General features: G+C 48.3%; 1 protein-coding gene across 2 annotated transcripts in view; it reads right to left on the reverse strand.

The window, feature by feature from the left end:
* Positions 1-987: 987 nt before the first annotated feature.
* LOC147724930 (GTPase IMAP family member 9-like) overlaps positions 988-24,340 on the reverse strand; it is a 68,115-nt gene continuing 44,762 nt past the window's right edge. For both annotated transcript variants that reach the window (XM_086966428.1, XM_086966427.1), the window contains exon 5: positions 988-2,245. In XM_086966428.1, the coding sequence (XP_086822554.1) occupies positions 1,212-2,245 (1,034 nt within the window). In that variant the 3' untranslated portion in view covers positions 988-1,211. The remainder of the gene's footprint in view (positions 2,246-24,340) is intronic.

Here is a 24,340-nt window from a genome sequence, read left to right on the forward strand (position 1 = left end):
TTGTCGCCTGACTGTCCCTATGCAGCAAGTTAAACACATCCACAAGCCGCTATTGCTGCTGCCACACCTCCATAAGCTGGTTAAGACAGGTGCGCCGTGCCCACCCAAGCCTGTTCCAGGATGCCTGGCTTGATATGGTTTACCCTCCCTGACGCACATAAAGTGTGCGGCGCTTGCTTCACTGGCTGGCTGTTCTGCATAGAGAGGTATATATTACCCTTTCCCCTAAAATCCTGTCCTTAAATGTCTGGTCAATAAACCCCATCCACTTCCCTGTCTCCTAGCCTATCCCCTGCGGTGAACTTTCTGGCCTGCTCCATTGTCACGAAGCCATCCCGCGGGGAGACTGGCTTCGCCGGACGCTCCCCCCAGTCCGGATTTCTTCATCCAGGATGGCCAGATGCAGAAAGCAGTCACCATGCGATAAGCGCTGTAACACTCCCACCTGTGAACAAGCGACACACTATACAAAATACAAACACACTTGTTTTACAAGAATGGTATAGCGGAAGACAGGCCGTTAGAACAACAGAAATGCTCTTGGCAGGGGAGTGCACTAAAAATGCTGCTCCCAGGCAGCGTGCCATTAGCGATGTTGCTGCAGTAACCCTTCCAGCATGTCCACATTGCTGTCTAGCCTCCCTGCTGGTATACAATATAAAAGTTCCTTGGGGTTCAATATGTGAATGGAGAGGATGTGGCATAGAGGCTAGAGCTGCCGACTTTGGAACTAGGGTACCCGGTTTAACTCTTGCACCGGCCGAACATCCCGGGATTCTTGGCAAATCACTCAATCTTCCTGTGCCTAAAAAACATGAATGTGCACTCCTATATATTTGGGTCGAGTTTGTGTTAAGTAGAACTGCAAAAAAACAAAATATGTTGCATGCTGGTGATGGCTGGATAGGAACTAATTTTCCTTCTCTGCATCTAGGTGCCACCTCTCCCTGGTGTGAAAAGATGCACTAAAAAGGCAGAACCAAAATGTGAAGGAGATTGTGAGCAAAGTAATGAGTGAAGAGGCCGTATCAGTTGCCTAACCAAAGCATGCTGTGGCTATGGACAGTGCTTTCAGTCGCAGCGTGGGACCTCGTAGCACTATAAATGCACATCACTTTTCATCAGTTTACTGGTTACTGTTACTGGTTACACACAGAGACATAGGAGTGAGCACACAAACCAGTTGAGGTTTTGTAACAAAAAAAAATGCATTAACAGCTCATCACAAAACCCACCCCGCCTAATACAGATGCCCCAATCGCTGCTCCTGCTGCCAAACCCGCAGGCCCGCCAATGAGTCCACCAACCGCTCCTCCAAAGACACCTCCGACTATCGCTCCCACAACTGAAGCTGTTTTTTGATTTGCAAGACGGTCCTCTGCTTCTTTCCGGGCCCCTTCTTCTTTCTTCTTGTAGTCATCATCGAGCTGTTTCATGTTCTCATCATGTTTCTTTTTTATCTTCTCCTTCTCCTCTAAGTCTTCAGCGTTCTTCATTTTTATTTTCTCCAATTCTTTTTCATGCTTTTCCTGCAGCTCACGCTTTTTCTTTTCCTTCTCTTGTTCATATTTCCTCTTGATTTCCTCCTCCTTTTCCTTTATCATGCACTCTGCTCTCTCAAACATTTCCTGAGTGTAGTACAATCCCCCGTTCTCTTGCACCATCCTGTCTATCATGTCCAAGAGCTCAGACACCTGCTTGTCTTGTTCTTCCCGCGTTGCTCTGTTGTTGAAAGCACAGTATCGATTACTACATTTCTCAATCAGCGATTTCAATCTTACATCTGCTTCTTCAACATATGCTTCAATGGTTTGCTCTTCCAGGTCATCTTTACGTGTGAACAAGACAAGGGTGTACTTTGCAGCTTCCTCTCCAAACAGGGCTTGGATCCTGTCAACGGCTTCTTCTTCTTCCGGGGTGAAACGTCCAATCTGCAGCACCACAATGATTGCCTGTGGCCCAGGGGATGCCCAGATCACACTCTGAGCCAGTGCTTCGTGTGTATCTTCCGCAGAGACCTTTGTATCAATAAACCCTGGTGTGTCAACAACCGCAATCCTTCTGTTCAGATGGTGAGTGGTCTCCTTCCGACACTCTGTTGTCTGTGAGTTTGCACTTGCTTTAGATTCAAAGACTCTGGCACCAAGGATGCTGTTTCCGGTGGCGCTCTTCCCAGATCCAGTTTTACCAACAAGGATTATCCGCAAGTCTCCTCTGGAAGAGTCGCTGTTACCAGCAGTAGCACCTAGGAAGAGAACACACTGGAAATCAGAAAGGGATATAAACTGGAAATCAGAAAGGCATATATAAACAGGACATCAGAAAGGGATATAAACAGGCACACAATCTGTTCAGTCTAAATGTTGGACTCAGAATAGGGTGACCACCTGCCAGGGAGGCAAGTTCTGGACAGTGTGTAAAAATACACGACAAAGGGTCAAAATTTGGTACAAAAATCCAGGACAATGTCAATTTTATAGACATATCAGCGGAGGCCTTGAAATGTTATATTAAGTGAGCAAATAAACACATAACACACATACAAGTCAAAATAGTTTGTTTTGTTTGTATGTATAATACTTAAATATTATTGAACATACATTTATATGTAACTGGATGTATCTGAAGATTAAAAAACTGGAAAACAAGCTCACTAATCAGACTGTTACCACTGGTATGAGATGCAGTGGTCACAGGATTCTGCCCCTATCCTATGAATGTTGGGATCAGAAAGAGCAGTCTGTAGTTGAACCTGGACTCCGCTGGTGGGTGGAAGCAAAATGTGAATCACAACAACAGACCAATGGCTGATGAGTGCTGGCTGAAAGGCTTAAGAATGACCTACATCCTGTATTACATACTTCCTCTTTCCCCAGATCGATCTTGGCAGCCACACTATTACCGGAAGTTTACAGTCTAGCTTGCCTGCATTGATGGGCGTTTATTAAAAGTTATAGATATTAAACATGATCTTAGAAACACTTCAGCGCCTGACTACAACAAACAAATGCAACTAGAGAACTAGTCACTGTAGGAAGGTAAGATCCTTCTGCATGGTCACCGCCACTTTTTGCCTGGTGTTACTGTGGTTTATTACTAGTCTGACTGGGATCCTGCTAATCAGGACCACAGTCTTTGTGTTTCTTTCCTAAATTGGACATGGTGAGTACTTAGGTACACTCCAAATGGGCTACTGGTGTACCCTCGTAAAGTTCCTAGTATATGGTAGTAAGATACCTAGGGCTTAGGTACACCAGGGGTATCCCAAGGGCTACAGCATGTGTTTTGCCACCCATGGGGGACCACTCAAATAGTGACCCAAGGCCTGCATTGCAGCCTTACGATAAATATTAGTTTCCCCATATCTAAGGTCACTACACTTAAAACCTATAAGTCACCCCTAAGGCAGGCCTTTCGAACCCGAAGGCAGGGTGCTGGGTCCTAAGTGTGAGGGTGCCCCTGCATGAGCAGAGCACCCCTACAACTTTCTGAGTCCATTCTCCTGGGTTGCAAGTGCATCACCCACTGTTACATATAGAGTGGCCAGGCGTCTTTACGCGATGACCAACTGCAAACCGGCTGTAACAAACCCGGTCATGATTGGTATCAAACATTTTCAAATCATACCCCACCCCATACCATAGACGGTGTGGGAGGTATGATTCCATGCACTGTAAATATCCTTCGGGGGGCCTTCAGTGCTCCTAGTACCAGTTTCCCTGAATCAGACAGCAAGCTAGGGCTGCTGCCAACCAGAGACACGATTTTGCCTCCTGCTGCTGAGCCAAGCTTCTTGGATACTCCAGCTCAAACCAGTTCCGTGAGCCATTGGCTCCTGCTATGGCATGAAACTTAGCAAAGGGACATGGGGTATCCTCCACTTTGTTCAGCCCCTCCTCTGGGAGGGACCCCTAAATCATCCCAAACCTTTCCTTAGGGTACTTAAGGGCTTACCTGAGGGCGAGTCCCTAGATTCTTCATGGGATTTGATTCAGATCCAACTCCGCGTCATCTTCAACCTTCTGGAAACTCTGACCGTGTCAGAGTGACCGCATGGAACTTCGCTTTGTGAACTGAGACTGCAACCTGGAATACTCGGACTGCTCCAAGTCTCATTGTCCTGTAAGTTTGCTGCACCATCAGCGTCTGAGCTCCACACAGGTTCCTCACAGGGCCTGTGGACATCCAAGACACCCGAAGGAATCTCCCTTGGAGTAAAGGAGTCACTCTCCTGTTTCTGCATGTGCTGCAACATAGCTGACCGGTTTGCTGGTCCTGGGCTTCTACGGACTCTGACAGACTAGGTAACTCAGCTGGCGGTTCGACAACTCCCTTGAGGTATGCACTGTCCTCAGACCAAGTCTGCGGCCAGTATACTTCGTCTGCACTGCTGGAACCGAGCCGGCTGGCCGTTGCTAAAGTTGGACGACTCTTGTCTTCAGAAATCTTTGGTCCTTTCAAGGGTTTCCTTTGATTCCAGTGGGCTCCCCTGCTTGCTCGGTCCTGCTATGACTTACCTAGACGTGGTGAGTCACGTGGACCTTGTTGGTCCTGACAGTGAACCTTTTTTGATTCTACGCTGTTGCCACTCCAAGGTATGTTGGTGCCCCTGCCGGACACTGACCCCCTGGCTTACGACATCCGACATGGGACACCTCTTGAACGGCTCCTAGTCTTCCACAGCATCGCTTGATCTGCACAGCTTCATCGCAAGGCCACTGTCGACCATCCTGCATCTATCGACATCAGTGGACATCCATCTCCTGTTCCTCCTGATAACTCCCGAGTGGCATATACTAAATCCCCTCTGCTTGCAGGTTTTTCACATCTTGAATCCACCTTTGGGTATTACAAGATTCCTTTGACTTCTTCTCCAGGTGCATCTTTTCTGAAGTCCGCCATTGTGGTCTATGGTGGTTTCTGACATCACTTGACACATATACATCTGGCTTCCCTGGTCTAGGTATCCTGGCTTCTGAGTATCCACGGGTGGGGTGACACTCCAACCTTCCATCTTCCATGGGGTTTCTTCAGGGTCTGCTGTGAAGGGTCCTTCTTTAAAATTGCAACCATGAATTACCCATTGACTAACATTGAGCACGGAGTTGTGTACCCACACTGCACATGACCTACATAGATTCGCCATATATTCACCACGGGTGGGTCCTTGGGCTACGTTCTCTGGGTTTAGTCTCGACTTGAGTCGTGGTTCGCCTACCACTATTTCGTTTATGGTTTGATCTCCCCCTGGAGGCCTGTGTGTATTTGTGCTACTTACCATTCTATTTCCTAAGTATTTGTGTGTGTTGTATGTATATCTCCAGGGAGGATATATTGCGATGTGCTAGTGTTTGTAATAAAAACATTTTTATAGCTACGCTTTGTGATTCTTTTTCACTTAACCTACACTATAAGATTAAGTACTGGTGAAACAAGCTGCTTTACACTCCTTCTGGACTAAGCCTGAAGGCTGTTCTCCACAGTTACCACATAGAGAGGTTTATAAGGTTGTCTAAGACCACTAAAATCACCATAAAGGTTGTCTGGATTAGTGCAAGGTGCTTCACTTAAATAAGTGAGCACCATATACTAAGCCAGCCTCTCACAGTAATAATAATAATAATAATAATAATAAACACACTTAACCCCTTCGCTGCGGGGCTAATTTCCCCACCATGCGGGGGGAGGGGGGCCGCGCACGGCGCCGCTGTGCTGATGACGAGCCCAGGCTCGTCATGCAGCACGGTGCTCGTGTGCTCATGACAAGCCTGGGCTCGTCATGAACCCGCCAGCGCAATGGAATGCTCAGCACAGCGGGGGAATTAGCCCCGCGTGTGAGCGTTCCACGGCTCATGACGAGCCCAGGCTCGTCATGAGCACACGAGCACCGTGCTGCATGACGAGCCTGGGCTCGTCATCAGCACTAAAGGGGTTAAAGAGCACATGGTTACACTCGGTCTGTGTGCAAAAAACCTGCCTCGAACACTACACCCTAACCTAGCCCAGGAGTCTAACCCAAAGGGGGAAAAGATTTTTCTGGAAAATAGCTTCCGAGCCCTCCAGCCGGAGGCGCACATGGAGCTTATTCCATTGCTGTGCAGCCAAAAAGCGAAAAGAGCGGACGCCCATCCTAGCTCTCTTAATGGTCAGGACCTGCACCTGGCCCATCCCCAATTATCTCAGTTGGCGTGTTGGGGAGCAGAGCTTGAGTAAATCAGACAAATAGGATGGACACGTCCCCTGAATGATACGATGGCATACGCACAGTGCCTTAAAGAGGAGTCTCTCCCTTATCGGCAACCAGTGCAGAGAAGCCAGCGCCATCTTCATGGAGGCCCTCCTTGGGATCATCCGAACCAGCCTAGCAGCTGCGTTCTGTACGACTTGGAGTCTTTGCATGCATTTACCCGTGGCACCCAGATACAATGTATTGCTATAATCAAGGCGCAATGTTACCAGGGCATATACCATGGTCTTTCTGGCTGCAGTGGGCAGCATATCCAGGGTTTTCCGCAAGTCTCACAGGACTCCGAAACAGGCCCCAGCTACCCGCCTGGTATGATAGTTCGAAGGAGAGCTTTGTGTACAGCCAAAACCCCAAGTTCTTTGCCCAATCGCAGGGCATAGGGGTGGGCCCCAGACTCTGGGGCCACCATGCCGATGACCACACTGACGGGGCTCTCCCCACCACAAGAACCTTGATCTTACTGCCATTCAATTTCAGGCAGTTATTAGCCATCCATGCCACGAAATTGGAGGCGGCCGTATCCTGTGCCTGTGTCAGGGAAACCACCAGCTGCGTGTCTTCGGCATAAGACACAACCCTGATCCCAAAAGCATCTGCAATCTCCGCTAAAGATGTTACAGTCACTTGTTATGTGCAACCTATATGTGGACTAGAATCTTACAGAAGGGACAAAATTATAGTCTATTAAATCAAACACAAAAGGTTTTTGTGCAACGGACCTCCTGAACTTACATACTGTAATTGCATTTAAATTGCGCTTACCACTCCTGACAAGGTGTTGAAGTGGTTTATGCGGGCAGCACCAGAATCCAGGGTTAGTGGTTAGTCCAGTATTATTGGTTATAGTTGGCCAATGGGAGTGTTCTCGTGTACCCAAGCAAACCATCCCATGCACCCATCCCAGTGTCTTTGTGGTGGATAAGATAATGGGGAGCTCGTTGTGATCACTAGTGGGGGAGGGAGATGTGTGAGCTCATGCACATGGCTGGCAGGATTAACGCATGAGCAAGAGGAAACTAGATAGACTGTCGCAAGTGACAACGCGTGCACACTGAATCAGGTGAGACCTAGAAATGCAGTAAGAGATCTTTCAGGAGTCTCACCACTCTGCACACGTCTGATTTAAAAAATATGCCTGACAATTTAGTTAACTTAGAAGAATAGGCTACAAAAGGTAACAATAATGTATTTCAGGAGTCATTCCCGCTAAATATAGGAAATTACAGAACCCGTAAAAGACTTATTACATGTACACGGTGTAACATAATATAATATGTGAAGGGTAAAAATACAATTTTATTTCCAGCAGGGAAAGAAAGGTAGATCAGTGATATATGGAATCACTGCCGGTATGGAGGCCCCAGAACCATAAAGAGAAAATGCAGGTCTCCCTGAAATTATATCTCATAAAGGTACTTCCTCAGATGTGCTCAGATGTTGTCTATTAAATCATAAGCTAGACTGGCATATTTGAAGGTCCCCACCTGTACCATAGAGTTAGGCTAGCCACTGAAAGCTCGACCCGGATGCCTGGCTCTGGTTCAGCTAGAGGTCCTTGCGTGACATGGAGCCCGAAACGAGTCAAGATTTCATGTGGCTTCTGCCTGCCAACCACGCTCTACCCCTATGGACAAAGAGTTCAAATCGAAACATTAACATTTGAGGTAAAATATAATAGACACATATATATCCATTTAATTTGTCCAAACTGAAAGCAGAAAATCAGGGATTAATCCTGCTTTCCACTTAAACAAATTGTCTGATTTTAGGCAAATGTTTTATTTCACTGATCTGCATTTTACTTCATTATAACATATGATGTTACCTTCAAAAACATAAGGTCAGAATACCAGCTGTATAATACCATATTGTGTGTGATTTAACAGCCTATAACGTTGCTCTGTCTATAAGAGTGTGGGACCCATATTGGGTGCACAAGACATCTGATTTGTCTCCAAGTTGTCTCATGGCACTGTCACCAGGCTGGGACGGGATTAGGGATAGTTCTGAGTTCATGTTTAAATCACTTCTAAGAAATAACACTCAGTGCAGTGGTAAAATGTGAATTTTAAAGTCGAAGCGTCTGCATGCTATGGAAATAAACGTGTTTGAATTTTAAAGAGGCTTTATCATATTATATGTCATGTTTGCTGCAAAAATGGCAAACATTTTCAGGGCTTGGCTTGTGCATGGACTCTTGGGGCCTGAATATAGGTAAAGGTGCTATTCATCGCATCTGGTAAATAACTATACCTTGGGGTTCATTATTTATCGGGTGTGATAAATAGCACCTATTACAAGTTATTGGGAAATAACAATGGAATTTGGTGTTTAATACACCAAAATCTGCATGGTACAGTAAATACTATACACATTTACCCTGCTCAATTTCGGAAGGTTGGACCTCCTGTAATATATCAAATGTTATGTAGGGTTATTTAACGCATCAGATAATTATTGAATGCTTTCCATAAAATCGAATTCATAATTTCTTCCCGTGGGCAGAGGCGCAACTAGACACACATTTTAGATGGGGTGGAGGGGGGGGGGGGGGGGGGGGGAGCTACAAAATTTCTTCCAGCAATAGGCAGAGTGGAGATGCAGGGTCTCTCAGAAGGGGTGAAAAAACAACAAAGCCTGTCGACGCTGAAGCCCTTTGAGCCCTATGGGTGTTGCACTCATGCCCATGGGTGCGCTGGTGTTTACTCAGGGGACGGAATGGAATGGAATGTAATGTAATGTATGTATACTTGTAATGCCGCGCAAGCTCAGAGTCCCTGGACTCGTGTTCAGGTGATAAACAGAGGTTGCACACTTCGTGTAGGTCCTTGTGTGGGAATTTAGCACCACACGCTGGACATTTTTTGAATGGAGTCGTTTCCATGGACTCCGGGCTGGACTACGTCGAGCTAGGCCTCCTGGTCTCATCGACATAGAAGCTGAAAATCTTGTTGTTGACGTCGAAGCGCGTCGAATTGGAAAGGGAATACGCGCCGAAATATAACTCTTTTCTCGAAGTCGATCCGGAGCGCTTCGATCCTCATCCGAACCCGATGGCGGAAAAAAACAAACTAAGGATGGAGCCGATGCTCATGCGCACTAGCACCCAAGGGAGGAGTCATCGGTCTCGTGACTACAAAGACTTCTCCAAGAGAAAAACAAGTGCAATCATCCGAGCCCAACACCAAATGGCGATCTATTCATAAATGTACCATCTGCAGCCCATATGCCTCGAACAGCATGTTCCCATTCTTGAATGGCAGACTCCTTGACCCAGCAAACACAAACAGAATCACAGTCCAAAGTATCACCAGAACACTCAATGAGGAGTCTCAATAGGCAATCTGCTGCTTTATTGGCAGACCCTGGGATACTGCACTTGAAAATTCTAATCTTTCAAACCCTGACTCCAACGCTTAAGTCTAGGGGTGAGTCTCTCACTCTCCGCACGCGAGAAAATCTGAACTGAAGGGCGATGATCAGACCTAACAGAAAAGGGAATGCCCCAAAGGTAAAACTTAAAATGTTTTATTGCACAAACAATAGCCAAGGCCTCACTTTCAATGCACAAATACTGCTGCTCTGGTTTCTTCAATGCTCTTGAGGCGAATGAAACCACCTTTTCCTCACCTCCATCGATTTGGGAAAGCACTGCCCCAATGCCATACAAGCTAGCGTCAGTGGTTAGAAATGTTTTTCTTTTTGAATCAAAGTGACCCAGTGTAGGCATCTTACACACTCTGATGAACAGACAAAATGTGTTCCTTTACTCAGAAGAGCCCTGATGGGTTCAACAGTGGAGGCAAAACCTTGAAATAAAACTTAGCGTAAAACTCAGCCAGGCCAAGAAAAGACCTGACCTGCTCTTTATCAGTTGGGGCCGGAGCATCCACAATACTTTTAGCCAGATCCAGTTTTGGACAGATACCCTCCCCCGAGATAACATGTCCCAAATAAGTAACAGAAGAAACACCAATTTTAGTCTATTCACAGTCAAACCTTTCTCAGATAGTCTTTGTATGACAGTTCTCAATATTGTGTCATGCTCCAAACCATTTTTCCAATAGACCAAAATGTCGTCCTGGAAGAAAATGACGTTGGAAACATCACCTAGAATCATCTTCATGATGCGTCGAAAGCAGGCAGCCACAGAGGCTAATCCAAATGGCATTCTGACAAAATGGAAAGCCCCCAGTGGTGTCACAAAATATATTAAATGTTTGGACTCTGGATGGAGGGGTATCTGGTGGTAAGCAGAGGAGAAGTCTAACACGCTGAAATCTTTAGCCCCATCAAGCATGTTAATAGACTCAGATGTTTGGAAGGGGTTGACGATCAACCCACATCCATTTCTTTAGACTCTTCAAGTCCACACACATCCTAATGCTTTTCCCACCATCCTTGGGGCCCAAAACCACTGGGGCCTACCATTCACTCAATCACACCCAAAAATACCAGTCTCTTGAGTTCATCTCTGAGAGGTTCAAGCATCATATTAGGAACCTTCCGGTGTTCACATTTTTTGAGAAGACCAATGTCGTCAGCGAAAACTTGATGGAACTCCGGAAAAAAACTTACTAGAGGTAGCTAATTGGTCAACCAACATGACTTGCTCAGATGGATAACGAACATTCGGGCTGAGAATTATCCCCAAGTCTCTCTGACATCTCCATGTTTGGAGACATAAATCTTCCCAATGGTTTCTCGCCCTTTGAAATTAATCTTCATGATGGCAAATCCAATTACATCAATATGTGAGCCACCATAACTTGACTGGGTTAATGCCAGGGGCAGAAAGTTGTGACTCCGGAAAAGTCTCATCCCACAATTCATTCCCAAGCATAGTGAAAGGAGAACGAGTCTGCTAAAACCACAACTAACTTGTCACCAATCATCACCTCACAATCCGGCATGCTGATGAGATCAGCATCAACCATACCATCACCTCGCACGCTTAGCATAACGGTTCTCGAGGTGTCACAGGTCTCAACATTCTCTACAGTGCGCACTCTACCACCAGACTTGCATACTCTGATGTAGTGACCCTTGATCCCACACAAGTGGCAGGGTGTGCTTTCGCTTAGCAGTTAGGGTAGTTGGATGAGTGATTGGTACTACACCATCTGTAGCACTTCATTCTTGAAAAATATGTGGCAGGTTTGGCTTTAATTCCTTGTGTATTCTTGGAGACACGGTCAACAGAGTCTTGAGCTATATCCTTTTTGGTCAACTCATGAATGCTACTGGGAGTTGGAGCATTGCCTGTTATAGCCTTATGGGTTTTCATCTCTTGAACCCAGCCAGAGGTATTTTCCATCCCTTCTACAATGGCTACGGCATCTTTAAGAGATGGGTTTCTTGACAAACGTTTTTCTTGTACTCTAGGACTGTTGGTGCACTTGATCAGTTGATCGAGTATCAACGAGTCCGTAAGATCACCAAACTCACAGGTGCGTGCCAGTGTCTTTAGAGAAGCTATATAATTCCAACTTTCTCGTTGGGTTCTTTATGGACATCTCAAAGACATCAAAAGGTTGTCGGTCACCTTCATCAACAGGAATTACATCAGTACTGTCATAGATGTTGCGCCCTTCAATTCCAAGATTATGTAGAAGAATTGCTTACCTCCTGTGAGCGGAGAATGTTTCACCTCCTATATCTACCAAGTATGAGTCAAATAACAATTTCCACCTTTTCCATGACAAAAGTGGTTCACCCTTTTCTCAAAGGAATCGAGGAGGCTGGTTCATTGTGGTAGCTGCCATAGCGGTAGTGGTAACCTAAAGTCAATGTTGCTTGTAACAAATTAAAATGCAGTGAAAGGAATAATTTGCCAAAAAAATAAATAAACAAGTATGCTGTAAGAGTGAGTCAAAGCGGTACAAAAGGGGGTGGTGATGGACGGAGCATCTGAACCAATCAAACACTCACACCCAGTCAACAGATCTGGGTTTAATCCATCATTGTTCTTTAGGCCACTCTGCCACCCCAGTTCAGACATGGCCATATGCAAATCAGACTGACCCTGTGCCTCATGGGAACAGTCCAGCCCGAACTGCCAAGCCATGCTTTCCCTGGACCGAAAACAAGCTTCCTAGGACCGGTTTCTGGCATTACAGCCTTCTTCAGCCAGGCTTGCTTGAATCAGGGGGCAAAGTGAGCAAGGGACGTCTGACGCCAACTTATGGCGAACAAAGAGGTACAAAAGGGGGTGAGTCAAGGCGTTTACAAATGCAGATCAAAGTCAGTGGTTGAGCGCTGAAAATGTGAGGCAAAATGAGTACCAAAGGTATCTGCAGGGTTCCATTAGAGTCTACTAAGCTTAATGCTCCGTGGTAGGGCAAGATGCAACATCAATTGCTAAAATACAAAAGCAGTACCTGAAATGTCCATTTAAATACATTTTGTTACACTCTCCGTAGTTGTGCGCGAAGCCGCGCGATGCCCGATTCCAATTAAAAATGCTTTCATCGGGGCTCCATAACAGCGCGCAAGTCCAAGATGGTGGCACACACGTTGCGTTAGTGTCGTGTGATGGCGTACGTGAACGCTGGTGAGGATGTGCACGTCAGCCAGTGCACGGGAAGACGTCACGAGCAGTGGGAGCAATTGGAAATGGACAAAAGAGTGAAAAATTTCCCAAATTCAGCTCAAAGCCCGGAGGAAGTTGGGAATAGCAGGAGCAGGAATCTTCCTGGACAGCAGGAAGACACTTCTTCACTTGTCACTCGATATCCATCGCAGTGGAGAAGAAAACGAATCCGTGGGTCCACAATAAAAAGGGAGAGTTGGGGGCAGGCTTGTCCCTGTATTAATAGATGAATCAGAGGATCAGTTGGATTTCCATGTGCTTTTATTGCAGGTTTTGAAGATCAGGAATCACAACATGGAGTAGCACAGAAATAAGATGTAGATTAGATCTTCTCTTCAGAATCCCACCAGGAGCAGCTCCCTTGCTGCTCAGCCCAACCTCATAACTAACACTCACCGCTCACAGACATTCCAGCATTCCGTTACCTCACCACGCATTCAACATTCCACAGAACACCCACACTGGCTGAGCAGCAAGGTAGAGAGCCATGAAAGGTGTGATACACTAAATGTCAGTACACTACAGTCCCCCGCAAGCGTTGCTCGTCAAAAGTGTTGAAAAGACACTCACTGGTAAGTCATAAAGTCTTTTAGTACTTTGATAGTAGAGCCACTGACTCCAGCTGTCAGCTTGTCAGTTCTCCTCCAGGTAACTGTCTCCACACGAGACGCAACCATGGAGATAGAACTCCTATGCTGAACAGTTCTAAGAGAAACCATAACACATGCCCACTGTCCACCTAGCTACAGGCATAGCAAACGGTGCACCGGTCTAGGGTGAGCCCTGTTTATTGCCAACGGATCCATGGCACCTCCATGATCCACATGACGTTGGCAGGGGCTTGTTGAAGGACTCGCAGTGACGGAGGGCCGCGCTCTCCTTTTCTCCCTCGCCCCTTCTGCCTACCTCAGGGGTCTTCAAACTTCAAACAGGCACTGTGCAGATGTACCTTGTGCGGAACACCAGGTTTGTGTATTTGAGGTACTAGGGGTCGCACTTTAGCATGCCTACCATGCTCGATTTCCCCTCTCCCATTGCTTTTTACCCTCACTCTTTGTCAAAGTATATTAATGCACTGTCCGTCCTACTGCACACATTTCTGGTGCTCTGAATACTCGCGCCCATGCGTGTTGGTACACGAAGGTCCCTGGCACCTCCCTGTATCCTCGTCTACGCTTGTGTCTCAGCTCTGGCCTTCAGGGGCTCTGTCCTATCTCTATCTTCGCTCACCAGCGGTAGTGTGCATCCTCCCACTCTGGTCTCTATTCGTTTTAGAAGCTTGCTTACAAATGCCTGGCATCTATTTCACGCATGTGTTGTCCTGGTCTATCCGGGGTTTTCCTGTTCCCATCACAGTGCAATGAAAATTACTTTGGAACATGACCTCTCTGCAGTTTGAAATGGGGCCTATTCTATCCCATCCCTAATATACAATATGTTTTCCTGGAGACCTGCAGACCAACGCTGACATGATGGTCCATTAGTGGCATATTTCTGGGCATTCTTGGTGACTTGCTGCATCACCCGATAAGATGATGATGTGTGGCGTGGCCAACCTGCTTTAGAGATGCAACAATTCTGTTTAATTTTTATACGCAAAGGCCACTTGTAGAGTGACTGCAGAAATAAAACTGACATTTTAAATTGATCTGTCCATCGCTTCCTTCCATTCTTTTTTCTAAATATTTACAGATAGGCATTTGAACAAGTAACACAATTTTGGGTTCCTGTGATACTGCTCTATAGTATAGGGGCCTCAACCCAAGTCACTAACAAACAAGATTTTTTTCACATGGACTAGTGCGCCAAACTATATATATGTATGTATGTATGTATGTATGTATGTATAAACCATTTTGTAGCGCGCTCTGTTACTTGAGAGTATCCTGGCGCGATAGGGAAAGACAGAAAACAGAACAGCAGAGGGGCAAACTAAATTGTACTCTTAAATAGATGTGTTTTTAGATTTTTCTTAAATAAAGCCACAGTTTGTGTGGAACGCAGATGGAAAGGGAGGGCATTCCAGGGCGTATATGTAGTAATTTCGTAACCGTTTCAATAACCTTATTGCACATTTCGCTATTCTTTGGTCAAATATTTCAAGGACCAAAATCAGTAGGCGGGGAGGGGGGATTTGAGAGAGTGTGCCTAAACCTCTGTGAGAAATTCTGAAGTGTGTTTTGACTGGTCATCCTCCAGGCCCTGCTAGGCAAGCTTCAGAGGTGTTTGCAGTGGTGACCATGCTGCCTTTAAGAGCAGGCAGAATTGGCATCCTGCATTTTAACAAACCAGCCTGGCCCTTATGGTAAAAATGGGAGCATCTGAAGCAATGATGACAACGCTGACCATTTTGTATCTTTTTCTTCTTGCCGCTCTATACGGTTTCCAAAAGTTGTTTTTGCTGTCATCCCTCCCATGTTCCCATCTTACTCCCTCACACATTTTATTACCTGTACATGTAAATCAAAACCCTGCTGGGCAGCCCTCCGAAGCCATTGAGGCCCGGTGTGCAATATACAATACTCCATAAATAAATAGAATCAGTTATGGTTTTGGGGTCTAACCAATAATGAGCTCTTTTATAAAGGGAAACAACCACCTGCATGCCCAGGTTATGAAATGACTACACAACACATCAGGGCCAGCTGATTCTAGTAGCTGGGGACAAGCCTCACATGCTAAATTACCTACTGGCACACCCTGGTATAATCTAATAACTCCTAAGTGAACTAATTCTCTTGTTCGTGAATATATCAGTTGCATGTGTATTTGGGTACATTGCAATTACAATGCAATAGCTGACGAGGCGTCAAAGTGCTTTTTCGGCAAGTGGCACACTACTCCAGACCCCTGAAAGTATTAGCGGTGAATTGGTATAGAGAGATGTGTAGTGATAGAAGAGGAAATGGTTTGCACTTATATAGTGCTAGCTACTCCTGATGAGGTTTCATAGTGCTTTTCGGCGGGTAGCCCGCTACTCCGGAACCCAAACAGGATTAGTGAGAAATTAGTAAAGAGAAACATGGAATTAATTTGAGCGATGGACATGTTAAGTCTGTTAGTTGGATTGATATGGATAGTGGAGGGATAGAAGGAAGGGTCTAGAAGTGTTTTTTTGGGTCTCATTGCAGTAGAAGGAGGTTTGTGTTGAGTAAAGGGGAGGTGGAGGGGGAATTGTCAGAGGGAAAGGCATAGAAAGGCTTATTTGGGAGATCTGAATAGTAAAAAGAGGTATGAGATGATGCAATGGAGGGATAGAGGAGCGAATAGCCTAGAAAGGGTAATTTTTGGAGTTCATAATAGTAGAATGAGGTTTGGGATAAGTCAGAGTAGAGGTAGAGGATATATTGAGAGGGGTACAGGGCGAGACATAGGATAGTGCATTGGAGATGCTGAATTAGAAGTAAAGTAATAGATATAAAGATACACAAGTACATGGGAGGTATATATGTATAAGGAAGATAATATATGTAGATTTAAGTTGCATTTAATAAACTCAACTTTCAAGTGTTGCTGTACTTTAGGTTAATATATTTGTTTTTATATATATTTTTTGTAATTCAATAGTGAAGCAATTGGCAATAGTTATGATAAAAGACTTAGGGCCAGATGTAGGAAGCCTAATACCGATCGGTAACGACCGAAATTACAGAATTTCGGCAGTTACCGACCGGTATTTGGCTTTTCAGATGTAGGGGTCTAATTTAAGGATTCGGTAATTTACCGAATCGGTGATTTAACCCCTTCGCTGCGGAGGCAATTCCGCCGCAGCGCTGTGGGGGGGGGGAGCCGCGGTTGCGCTGTGCTCATGACGGAACGGTTCCGTCATGGCCCCGCCCGCCCAATAGAACGCGCTGCGCAGGCGCGAAATCAGCGCCGCGCAGGCGCAGCGGCAGGGCCATGACGGAACCGCTCCGTCATGAGCACAGCTCAGCCGATGCTCATGACGGAGAGGCTCCGTCATGAGCATTCGAGGGGTTAAGGAATCGGTAAATTACCGAATTGTTAAATACCGATTCGGTAAATTACAGAATCCTTAATGTAGGAAGCACTCAAGTGAGTGCTTTTCACTAGTAAGGATTCGTTATTTACCAGCAACTACAAGTTGGTGGTAAATATCGAAAACCCTAAAAAAAAGCAATGTTGTGCTTTTTTCAACTGTGCCATGTGGCAGACATACATGCCTTTAGGGCATGTATGTGTGCCATATGTGCACCCATGCACTATACAGGGGTGCAACAGGGTGTCAATGTACGTCTACCCCCTTTTACCGATTCGGTATTGACCGACTCGGTGATTCTCATTCATTCCTATGGGCCTCCGGTATTTACCGAATTTTACCGAATCAGTAAAATTTACAGAATCATTAGCTACATATCATTTACCGATTCTAAAATACCGAACCAGTAAAATTCGGTATTTTAGAATTGGTAAATGATATTTACCTACATCTGGCCCCTACTTACTTATTTATGCAGTCACCTACATACATGTTAAACATATAATAATATAAGTAATATCTACAATTGTTAAGCAGAACTAACGAATATCTATATATTTATAAACGTAATTATTATACGTTTATACAAAGCAGCACATATAGGTACATATCTAGGTAGGTACATATCTATAGTCCAAATAAATGCTTACATACAGAGGGGTATGCTGTATATATCGGTTTGAGTATAGTAGTTATGTGGGAAAGAGACAATTCTTGAGTAGTTTTCTGAAGTTAAGGCGGTTAGCCGTGGATGTTATGTTCGGGAGTAAAGAGTCCCATAGTGTGGCTGCTTACACAGAGAAGGGTGTGGCACCTATGGTTTATTTCTTGTATGGTAGGATTTTGAGGTGAGGTACCAATCTAGAGTGGAGGTTCCTTTGTTGAATGTATTTGGTGATTTTATTCCTGATGAGGAGCGGTCCTGTTCCATGTATCACTTTGTGGGTGATACAAAGCCGCTTGAATGTTGATCTTCTGGCAACCGTTAACTAATGTAGGGCCTTCAAGGCAGGGGAGATGGGGGCTTGTAGGTTTATATGTAAGAGCAGTCTGGCAGCAGAGTTCTGAATCCGTTGTAAACTTTTCATAGTTGTTAAAGAGGATCCACGGTAGAGGTTATTGGCGTAATCGAGTTTAGACAGAACAAGAGAGATGGTAGCCTGAACTTTGTGTGGAAATCCCAGGTGGGGGAAGATGCGTCACAGAGTTTTTTATAGTAACAAAGCTTGATCTTGCTAGTTTTTCTACTCGGGCATTCATTGATAGCTTGGAGTCCATGGTAATTCTGAGGTTTCTTCTTCCTTAGATACTTTAGGCAGTGGTCCCAGATCGTCAGGACAGGCAGCGAGTGTGTCATAATTTTTCCAATCACCACATGTGAGTATTTCCATTTTGAAAGCATTCAATTTGAGATGGCTCCATGCCATCCACTAATCCACGGCTCTGAGACAATTGTAAATGTGTGAGTTTCCAATGTCTCTGGGGATTTCCAGTTTAGGGAGCATTTGTGTCATCAACATAGTTATAGCATTTAAGGTGAAATTGATTGATCAGTGCTGGTAATGACTTCATGTAAATGTTGAAAAGCAAGGGTGAGATGATAAGAGCCTTGAGGCACCCCTGCTTTTGTGAAGTATGGTTTGGATGAGAAAGGGTGGGGATGGATGACATTAGTTCTGTTTTGAAGTAAGGGTGTGATTCAGTCGGGAGCAGTCACCTCTATGCCGGCTTCATAGCGTCTTTGTATTAGAGTGTCATGGTCAAATGTGTCAAATGCAGCTGAGAGGTCCAAGAGAAGTAGTGCAGCAACCCCGTTCTGGTCAACTGTGTTCTTAAGATCATCCCAGATGGCAAGGAGGGCAGAGTAGGTGCCTCTTTCTGGACAGAATCCTATCTGGAAGTCTGAAAGTATGGAATTATCTTAAATGAATTGTGACATCTGGGCGAATGCAGCTCTTTTTATCAGTTTGCCCAGGAAAGGTCCATTTGTAATTGGTCTGTTTTTGTCAGGGTTCAGCGGGTCAGGTTTATTTATTTAGTAATGTGCATATGTATGACCTTTTGAGATCCTCTGGAAATATCCCCAAATGTAAGGAATTGTTCATGATTTTACTTACTGGCGTTTCAGCAGAAGAAGTTAGAAGAATTTTCTTGAAGACAGAAGGTCTTCCAACAGGTCTCCTTGCTTTGACCAGGTTCATAAATTCATTGTGTGATATATGTTGGAAGAAATGGAGAGGCAGGGTTAGCATACTCTTGGGGTGCTTTGGAATAGGGTTGTGCTGTTGTTTTTTCTTTGCTTTGAAAAAGGAGTCCAATGTGTCTGCTTTGGTCGTGTAATGAATTGCCAGTTTGTCTGTGAAATTTTGAGTAATGAGATGAGCTCTTTCTAGGCAATCTGGTTTATGTAATTGGGTGAGAATTTGATAGAATTGTTTATTTGCACATTCATCATTTTGAATTCTGTCTGAATAGTATTTTTCTTAGCTTTTTTTATCACTGACTGTTAGACGGACCGGGAGGGTCAGCCGAGAATAAGGGGAGAGGTCTCCGGGGAGAGCCGTCTCCAGCGATCGTACAGACGAGTATCTTCCCCCCCACAGATGTACACCACACAAGGATAAGGTTTAACGTTCTTTATAAGCAATTCTTTAAGTACGGTGAAATGGTACAAGGAGGTCTGGACTCAGGGGTCCCCTCGGTTCTAGTCTCTTGATTGGGAAAAGGGTAGCGGGACAGTCTTGTTACCAATCTGGTAGATGAAATAGCTCACAATCCTCGAGCTCGGCGTTCTAGATGATCGGGCTGCGGCGGAGCCAGCAGGTCCCGGGATGGTTGAAGGTAGCGACGGTCCGCGGCGGAGCCAGCAGGTCCCGATGAAGGTGGTGGTTACAAACGGTCCGCGGCCACGCCAGCAGGTCCCGACGACGATGAAGGTTTCAGAAGGTTGCGGCAGCGCCAGCAGGCAGGACGATAGTTCGCAAGGCAGGACTACGGCAGCGCCAGTAGTCCGTCAAGGATGAGTTCTTCACTGCGTCTCTCGACTCCAGGATACAACTGCCTTCCTGCTCTGGAGCTGCCCCAGTTATAGGTCTGGCCCCCTTTGATGTCCGGACCCTCGCACTTGGAGGTCGGGAGGTCCGGGATGAGGGAGTCCAGACACCCAGCAGGGGGGTGGAGCCAGTGCCCGGGGGAGCTGGGGGCGATCGGCACCTGGCGGGGGAGAGCCATCGACACCTCTTTCTCCCATTGACCTGCCAAGTAGTCCGCTCACCTCCTGGGTGGATGGTGGTGCCGGGATGTCGGGGCCTGGCCAGGCCCAGGGTTAGGGTCGATCGGAGGCCACGCGGCCTCGTGGTGCTGTGTCCAAGATGGCGCCAAGCCGGGCGAGGGGGCCGGTAGTGATTCGGGTCCATGATGTGAAGATGTCCAGGGGCAGGGGTCCCATATGAGACGGGAAACGGGTGGTTGTTGCGTGTCACACCTGAAGAGCCGGGCTCGGGCCCGGTCGTGCGGGGAGGGAGCAAGCCCTTCACGTGGCCTGTCCAACATGCGTCCCCCCCAGCTGAAGGCGGGGAGAGTCACCCATCCTCTTGGGGACTCTCCTCGTCGAGGCGGAAAAAGCGGGACAGGCCATCTGCGTTGGCGTGATCCTGTCCGGGCCGATGTTCCACGGTGAAGTCCATCCCCTGCAGGGAGATGGACCAACGCAATAGTTTTGGGTTTTCCCCCCGCATCTGCATTAGCCATTGCAGGGGCCGATGATCGGTCTGTACCCGGAAGTGGGTACCGAAGAGATAAGGCCGGAGCTTTTTGAGGGCCCACACCACTGCGAAGGCCTCCCTCTCGATGGTGCTCCAGCGTTGCTCTCGGGCCAGGAGACGTCTGCTGATGAAGGCCACTGGTTGGTCAAGTCCTTCGGGGTTCAGCTGGGACAGGACTGCCCCAATGCCATGGTCGGAGGCGTCCGTTTGGACGATAAATTCCCGACTGTAGTCGGGGGCCTGGAGCACAGGGGCGGAGCACATGGCGGCCTTCAGCTTCTAGAAGGCCGCTTGACAGTCTGGGGTCCAGTTGACCTTCTTTGGTTGGTTTTTGGATGTGAGTTCCGTGAGGGGCCCCACAATGCTGCCATAGTCCCTCACGAACCGCCGGTAGTAGCCTGTGAGTCCCAAGAAGGCGCGGACCTCGGTCTGGGTGATGGGGGGCTGCCACGACTGGATGGCAGCGACTTTGAGTTGCAGAGGGCCACTAGACCGCTTCCCACCTGATGCCCGAGGTAGGTCACGGACCCCTGGCCAATTTGACATTTGCTGGCCTTGATCGTGAGGCCGGCTCGTTGGAGGGCCTGCAGAACCTCGGAGGTGGTTGAGGTGGTCGGACCAGTGGCGGCTGTACACAGCGATATCGTCCAGATAGGCGGCGCTGAATTCTTCGAGTCCCGCCAGGACCTGATTTACTAGCCGCTGGAATGTTGCTGGAGCATTCTTCATGCCGAATGGCATGACCTTGAAGTGGTAGTGGCCATCAGGGGTGGAGAAGGCAGATCGTTCTTGGGCCCGGGGTGTGAGACCGATCTGCCAGTAGCCCGCTGTCAGGTCGAAGATGCTGAGGTAGCGGGCAGCTCCCATGCGGTCGATTAGTTCATCTGCTCGGGGAATGGGATGTGCGTAGGTTCTGGTGACCGCATTCAGGCCCCGGTAGTCGACGCAGAACCGGAGCTCAGGAGTGGTGCCGGGGGCGGCCGCTTTGGGGACCAGTACCACTGGGCTGGCCCAGGGGCTGTCTGAGGGCTCGATGACCCCGAGCGTGAGCATCTTGGACACCTCCTCTTGGATGCAGGCCCGTACCCGATCTGGTACGCGGTAGGCCCGATGTCGGATAGGGGGACTGTCTCCAGTGTCTACATCGTGTGAGCACCAGGGGGTGACCCCTGGGGTGAGGGAGAACAGAGCGGTGAACTGCAGTAGGAGGTCTCTGCAGCCTTGACGCTGTTCCAGGGTGAGGGCCTCCGAGAGTCGGATCCCGTCCACGGAGCCGTCCTTCTCTCGAGTCCGTAGGAGATCAGGGAGTGGCTCGGAATCCTCTTCGGCTCCGCTGTCTGTTGCCATCAGGAGGCTGAGCTCCGAGCGCACAAAGTGGGGCTTTAGTCTATTGGCGTGGAGGACCCGGAGGGGGTTCCGTGAAGATTCCATATCGATGAGATAGGTGACAGGGCTCTTGCGCTCGACCACTTTGAAGGGCCCTGTCCATTTGTCTTGCAGGGCAAATGGTTCGGTGGGAGACATCACCCATACCTGTTGGCCGGGTTCAAATTCGATGGAGGAGGAGGCATTTTGATCGTACCACCTTTTCATGTCTTCCTGACTGGCCTCCAAGTTTGCTTTAGCCATTTCTCTGAACCGTCTGGTCTGGTTGCGTAGGGTTAGGAGGTACTTGAAAACATCTGGAGGGTTCTTCAGAGGGGGCATTTCCCAACCTTCTTTGACTAGGCTGAGCGGCCCTCGCACCGGGTGTCCATATAAGAGTTCGAACGGGCTGAAGCCGAGGGACTTCTGGGGGACTTCTCGATAGGCAAAGAGGAGGCACGGCAGTAGCACATCCCACTGGCGACGGAGGGGCTCTTCCAACCCCCCAATCATCCCTTTGAGCGTGCGGTTGAACCGCTCAGCTAGTCCATTTCCTTGAGGGTGATAGGGGGTCGTGAATCGGTAGGTGACCCCACACTGTTACCAGAGGGATTTCATGTATTTTGAAATAAAGTTTGTGCCTCTGTCGCTGACGACTTCTCGGGGGAAGCCCACCCGGGAGAAGATCCCCATCAAGGCCCGGCCAGCCACCGGGGCTGTCACAGTTCGCAGGGGAACAGCCTCGGGGTAGCGGGTGGCGTGGTCCACCAGTACCAGGATGAACCGATGTCCTTGTGCTGTACGGGGGTCCAGGGGTCCCACAATGTCTATTCCCACCCTCTCGAACGGGGTGGTGACCACTGGGAAAGGTTGCAGAGGTGCTTTAAGCTTGCGGCCGCTCTTCCCGCTGGCCTGGCACGTGGGGCAAGACCGGCAGTGCTGGAGTACGTCGTTCCTCATCTTGGGCCAGAAAAAGTGGGTCACCAGGCGACTGTAGGTTTTGTCCTGACCCAGGTGACCAGCCAGGGGGACATCGTGGGCCAGGTTTAGCAAAAAGTCTCTAAAGCGGAGGGGCACCACTAGCACTCGACTGGCCCCTAACTCCGCGATTCTCTGTTCACTGTACAACAGGTCATTGTCCCAATAGACCCAATGGGTTCCGGAGGTATCCCCTGCGCTCTGGGCGAGGGCTTGTTGGCGGAGTCCCTCGAGGGAGGGACAGGTCTTCTGCTCTTGACGAAACTGTTCTTGGGTGGGCCCCCCTTCCTGACGCCACTGAGCCAGGTCGGAAAGGTCCTGGAGCTGGGCGAGCCCTTCGGGGGTTTGCTCTGGAGGGTCGGCACGGTCGGTGTCTTCTACTGGAGCGACCGGGGGAGGAGGTGCCGGCCATTCAGGTTCTTCGGGTCGGGGGATGGCACGGGCGGCCATGGACCGGGTGGTTACGCACGCCCAGTCCGGGAGGCCCAACATCCCCAGGTGCTGTCTTCTCTCTACGGCGGCCCACGGGGAACTCTCCAGATCATTTCCCAGGAGGCAGTCTACGGGGGCATCATCTCGGACCATCACCTTCAACATGCCGGAGACTCCTCCCCACTCGAAGGGGACGCAGGCCATCCGACATAGACTCTCCGAATTGTCGGCTGAACGGACAGGGCAGAGAACGTTCGGCAGGATCTGTTCTGGGGTCACCAGGTGACAGCGGACGGCTGTCACACTGGCCCCGGTGTCACGTAGGGCTTCGGCCCTGCATCCATTAATGTTCACCCACTGACTGTACTTCCGGGTGTTGGCGGGTAGGGGGGCCCGCGGGACCATGTCTTTTCCCCCTAGGCACGCTAGAACCATGGCGGCTGGTTCCCATTCTTGGTGTTCTTGCTCACGTTCCTCGTGTTCTTCGGAGATTTTTTCTTCCCCCAGGGCGGCGGCAGCCATCTGGCGGGGTCTCGGAGTCTGGCTCTGTGGACAATTCGGGTCATTTGCGTAGTGGCCGACTCGCTGGCATCAGTGACACGTGACATTGGCTCTGTACCCCGGGCGCACCGGGGTGTTGCCCCAGTTGGCCGGGGGTGGTGTGTTGGCAGCGGGAGCGGCCGGGGCGTTGTCTCTTCCTCGTCCCTGGCCCCCTCCTCCTCCCCGGGGACGGTGCTGACCTGGGTGGTTCCGGTTCTGTTCATGTGACCCATTTCGGCCCACTCGGGTGATTTCCCACCGGTCAGCCTCGGCGGCGAGCTGTCGTGGATCAGTCAATTTACTGTCGAGGAGTTGCTGCCTGAGCTCGACGAAGCAGTTGTTAGATAGATGCTCCCATACCATGAGATTGAAGAGTTGCTCGTATGTCGTTACATTGCTCCCCTTGATCCAACCCTCGAAGG

Source organism: Lissotriton vulgaris, chromosome 4_1 (genome assembly GCF_964263255.1).
Source record: "Lissotriton vulgaris chromosome 4_1, aLisVul1.2, whole genome shotgun sequence".
Classification (NCBI taxonomy): Eukaryota; Metazoa; Chordata; class Amphibia; order Caudata; family Salamandridae; genus Lissotriton; species Lissotriton vulgaris.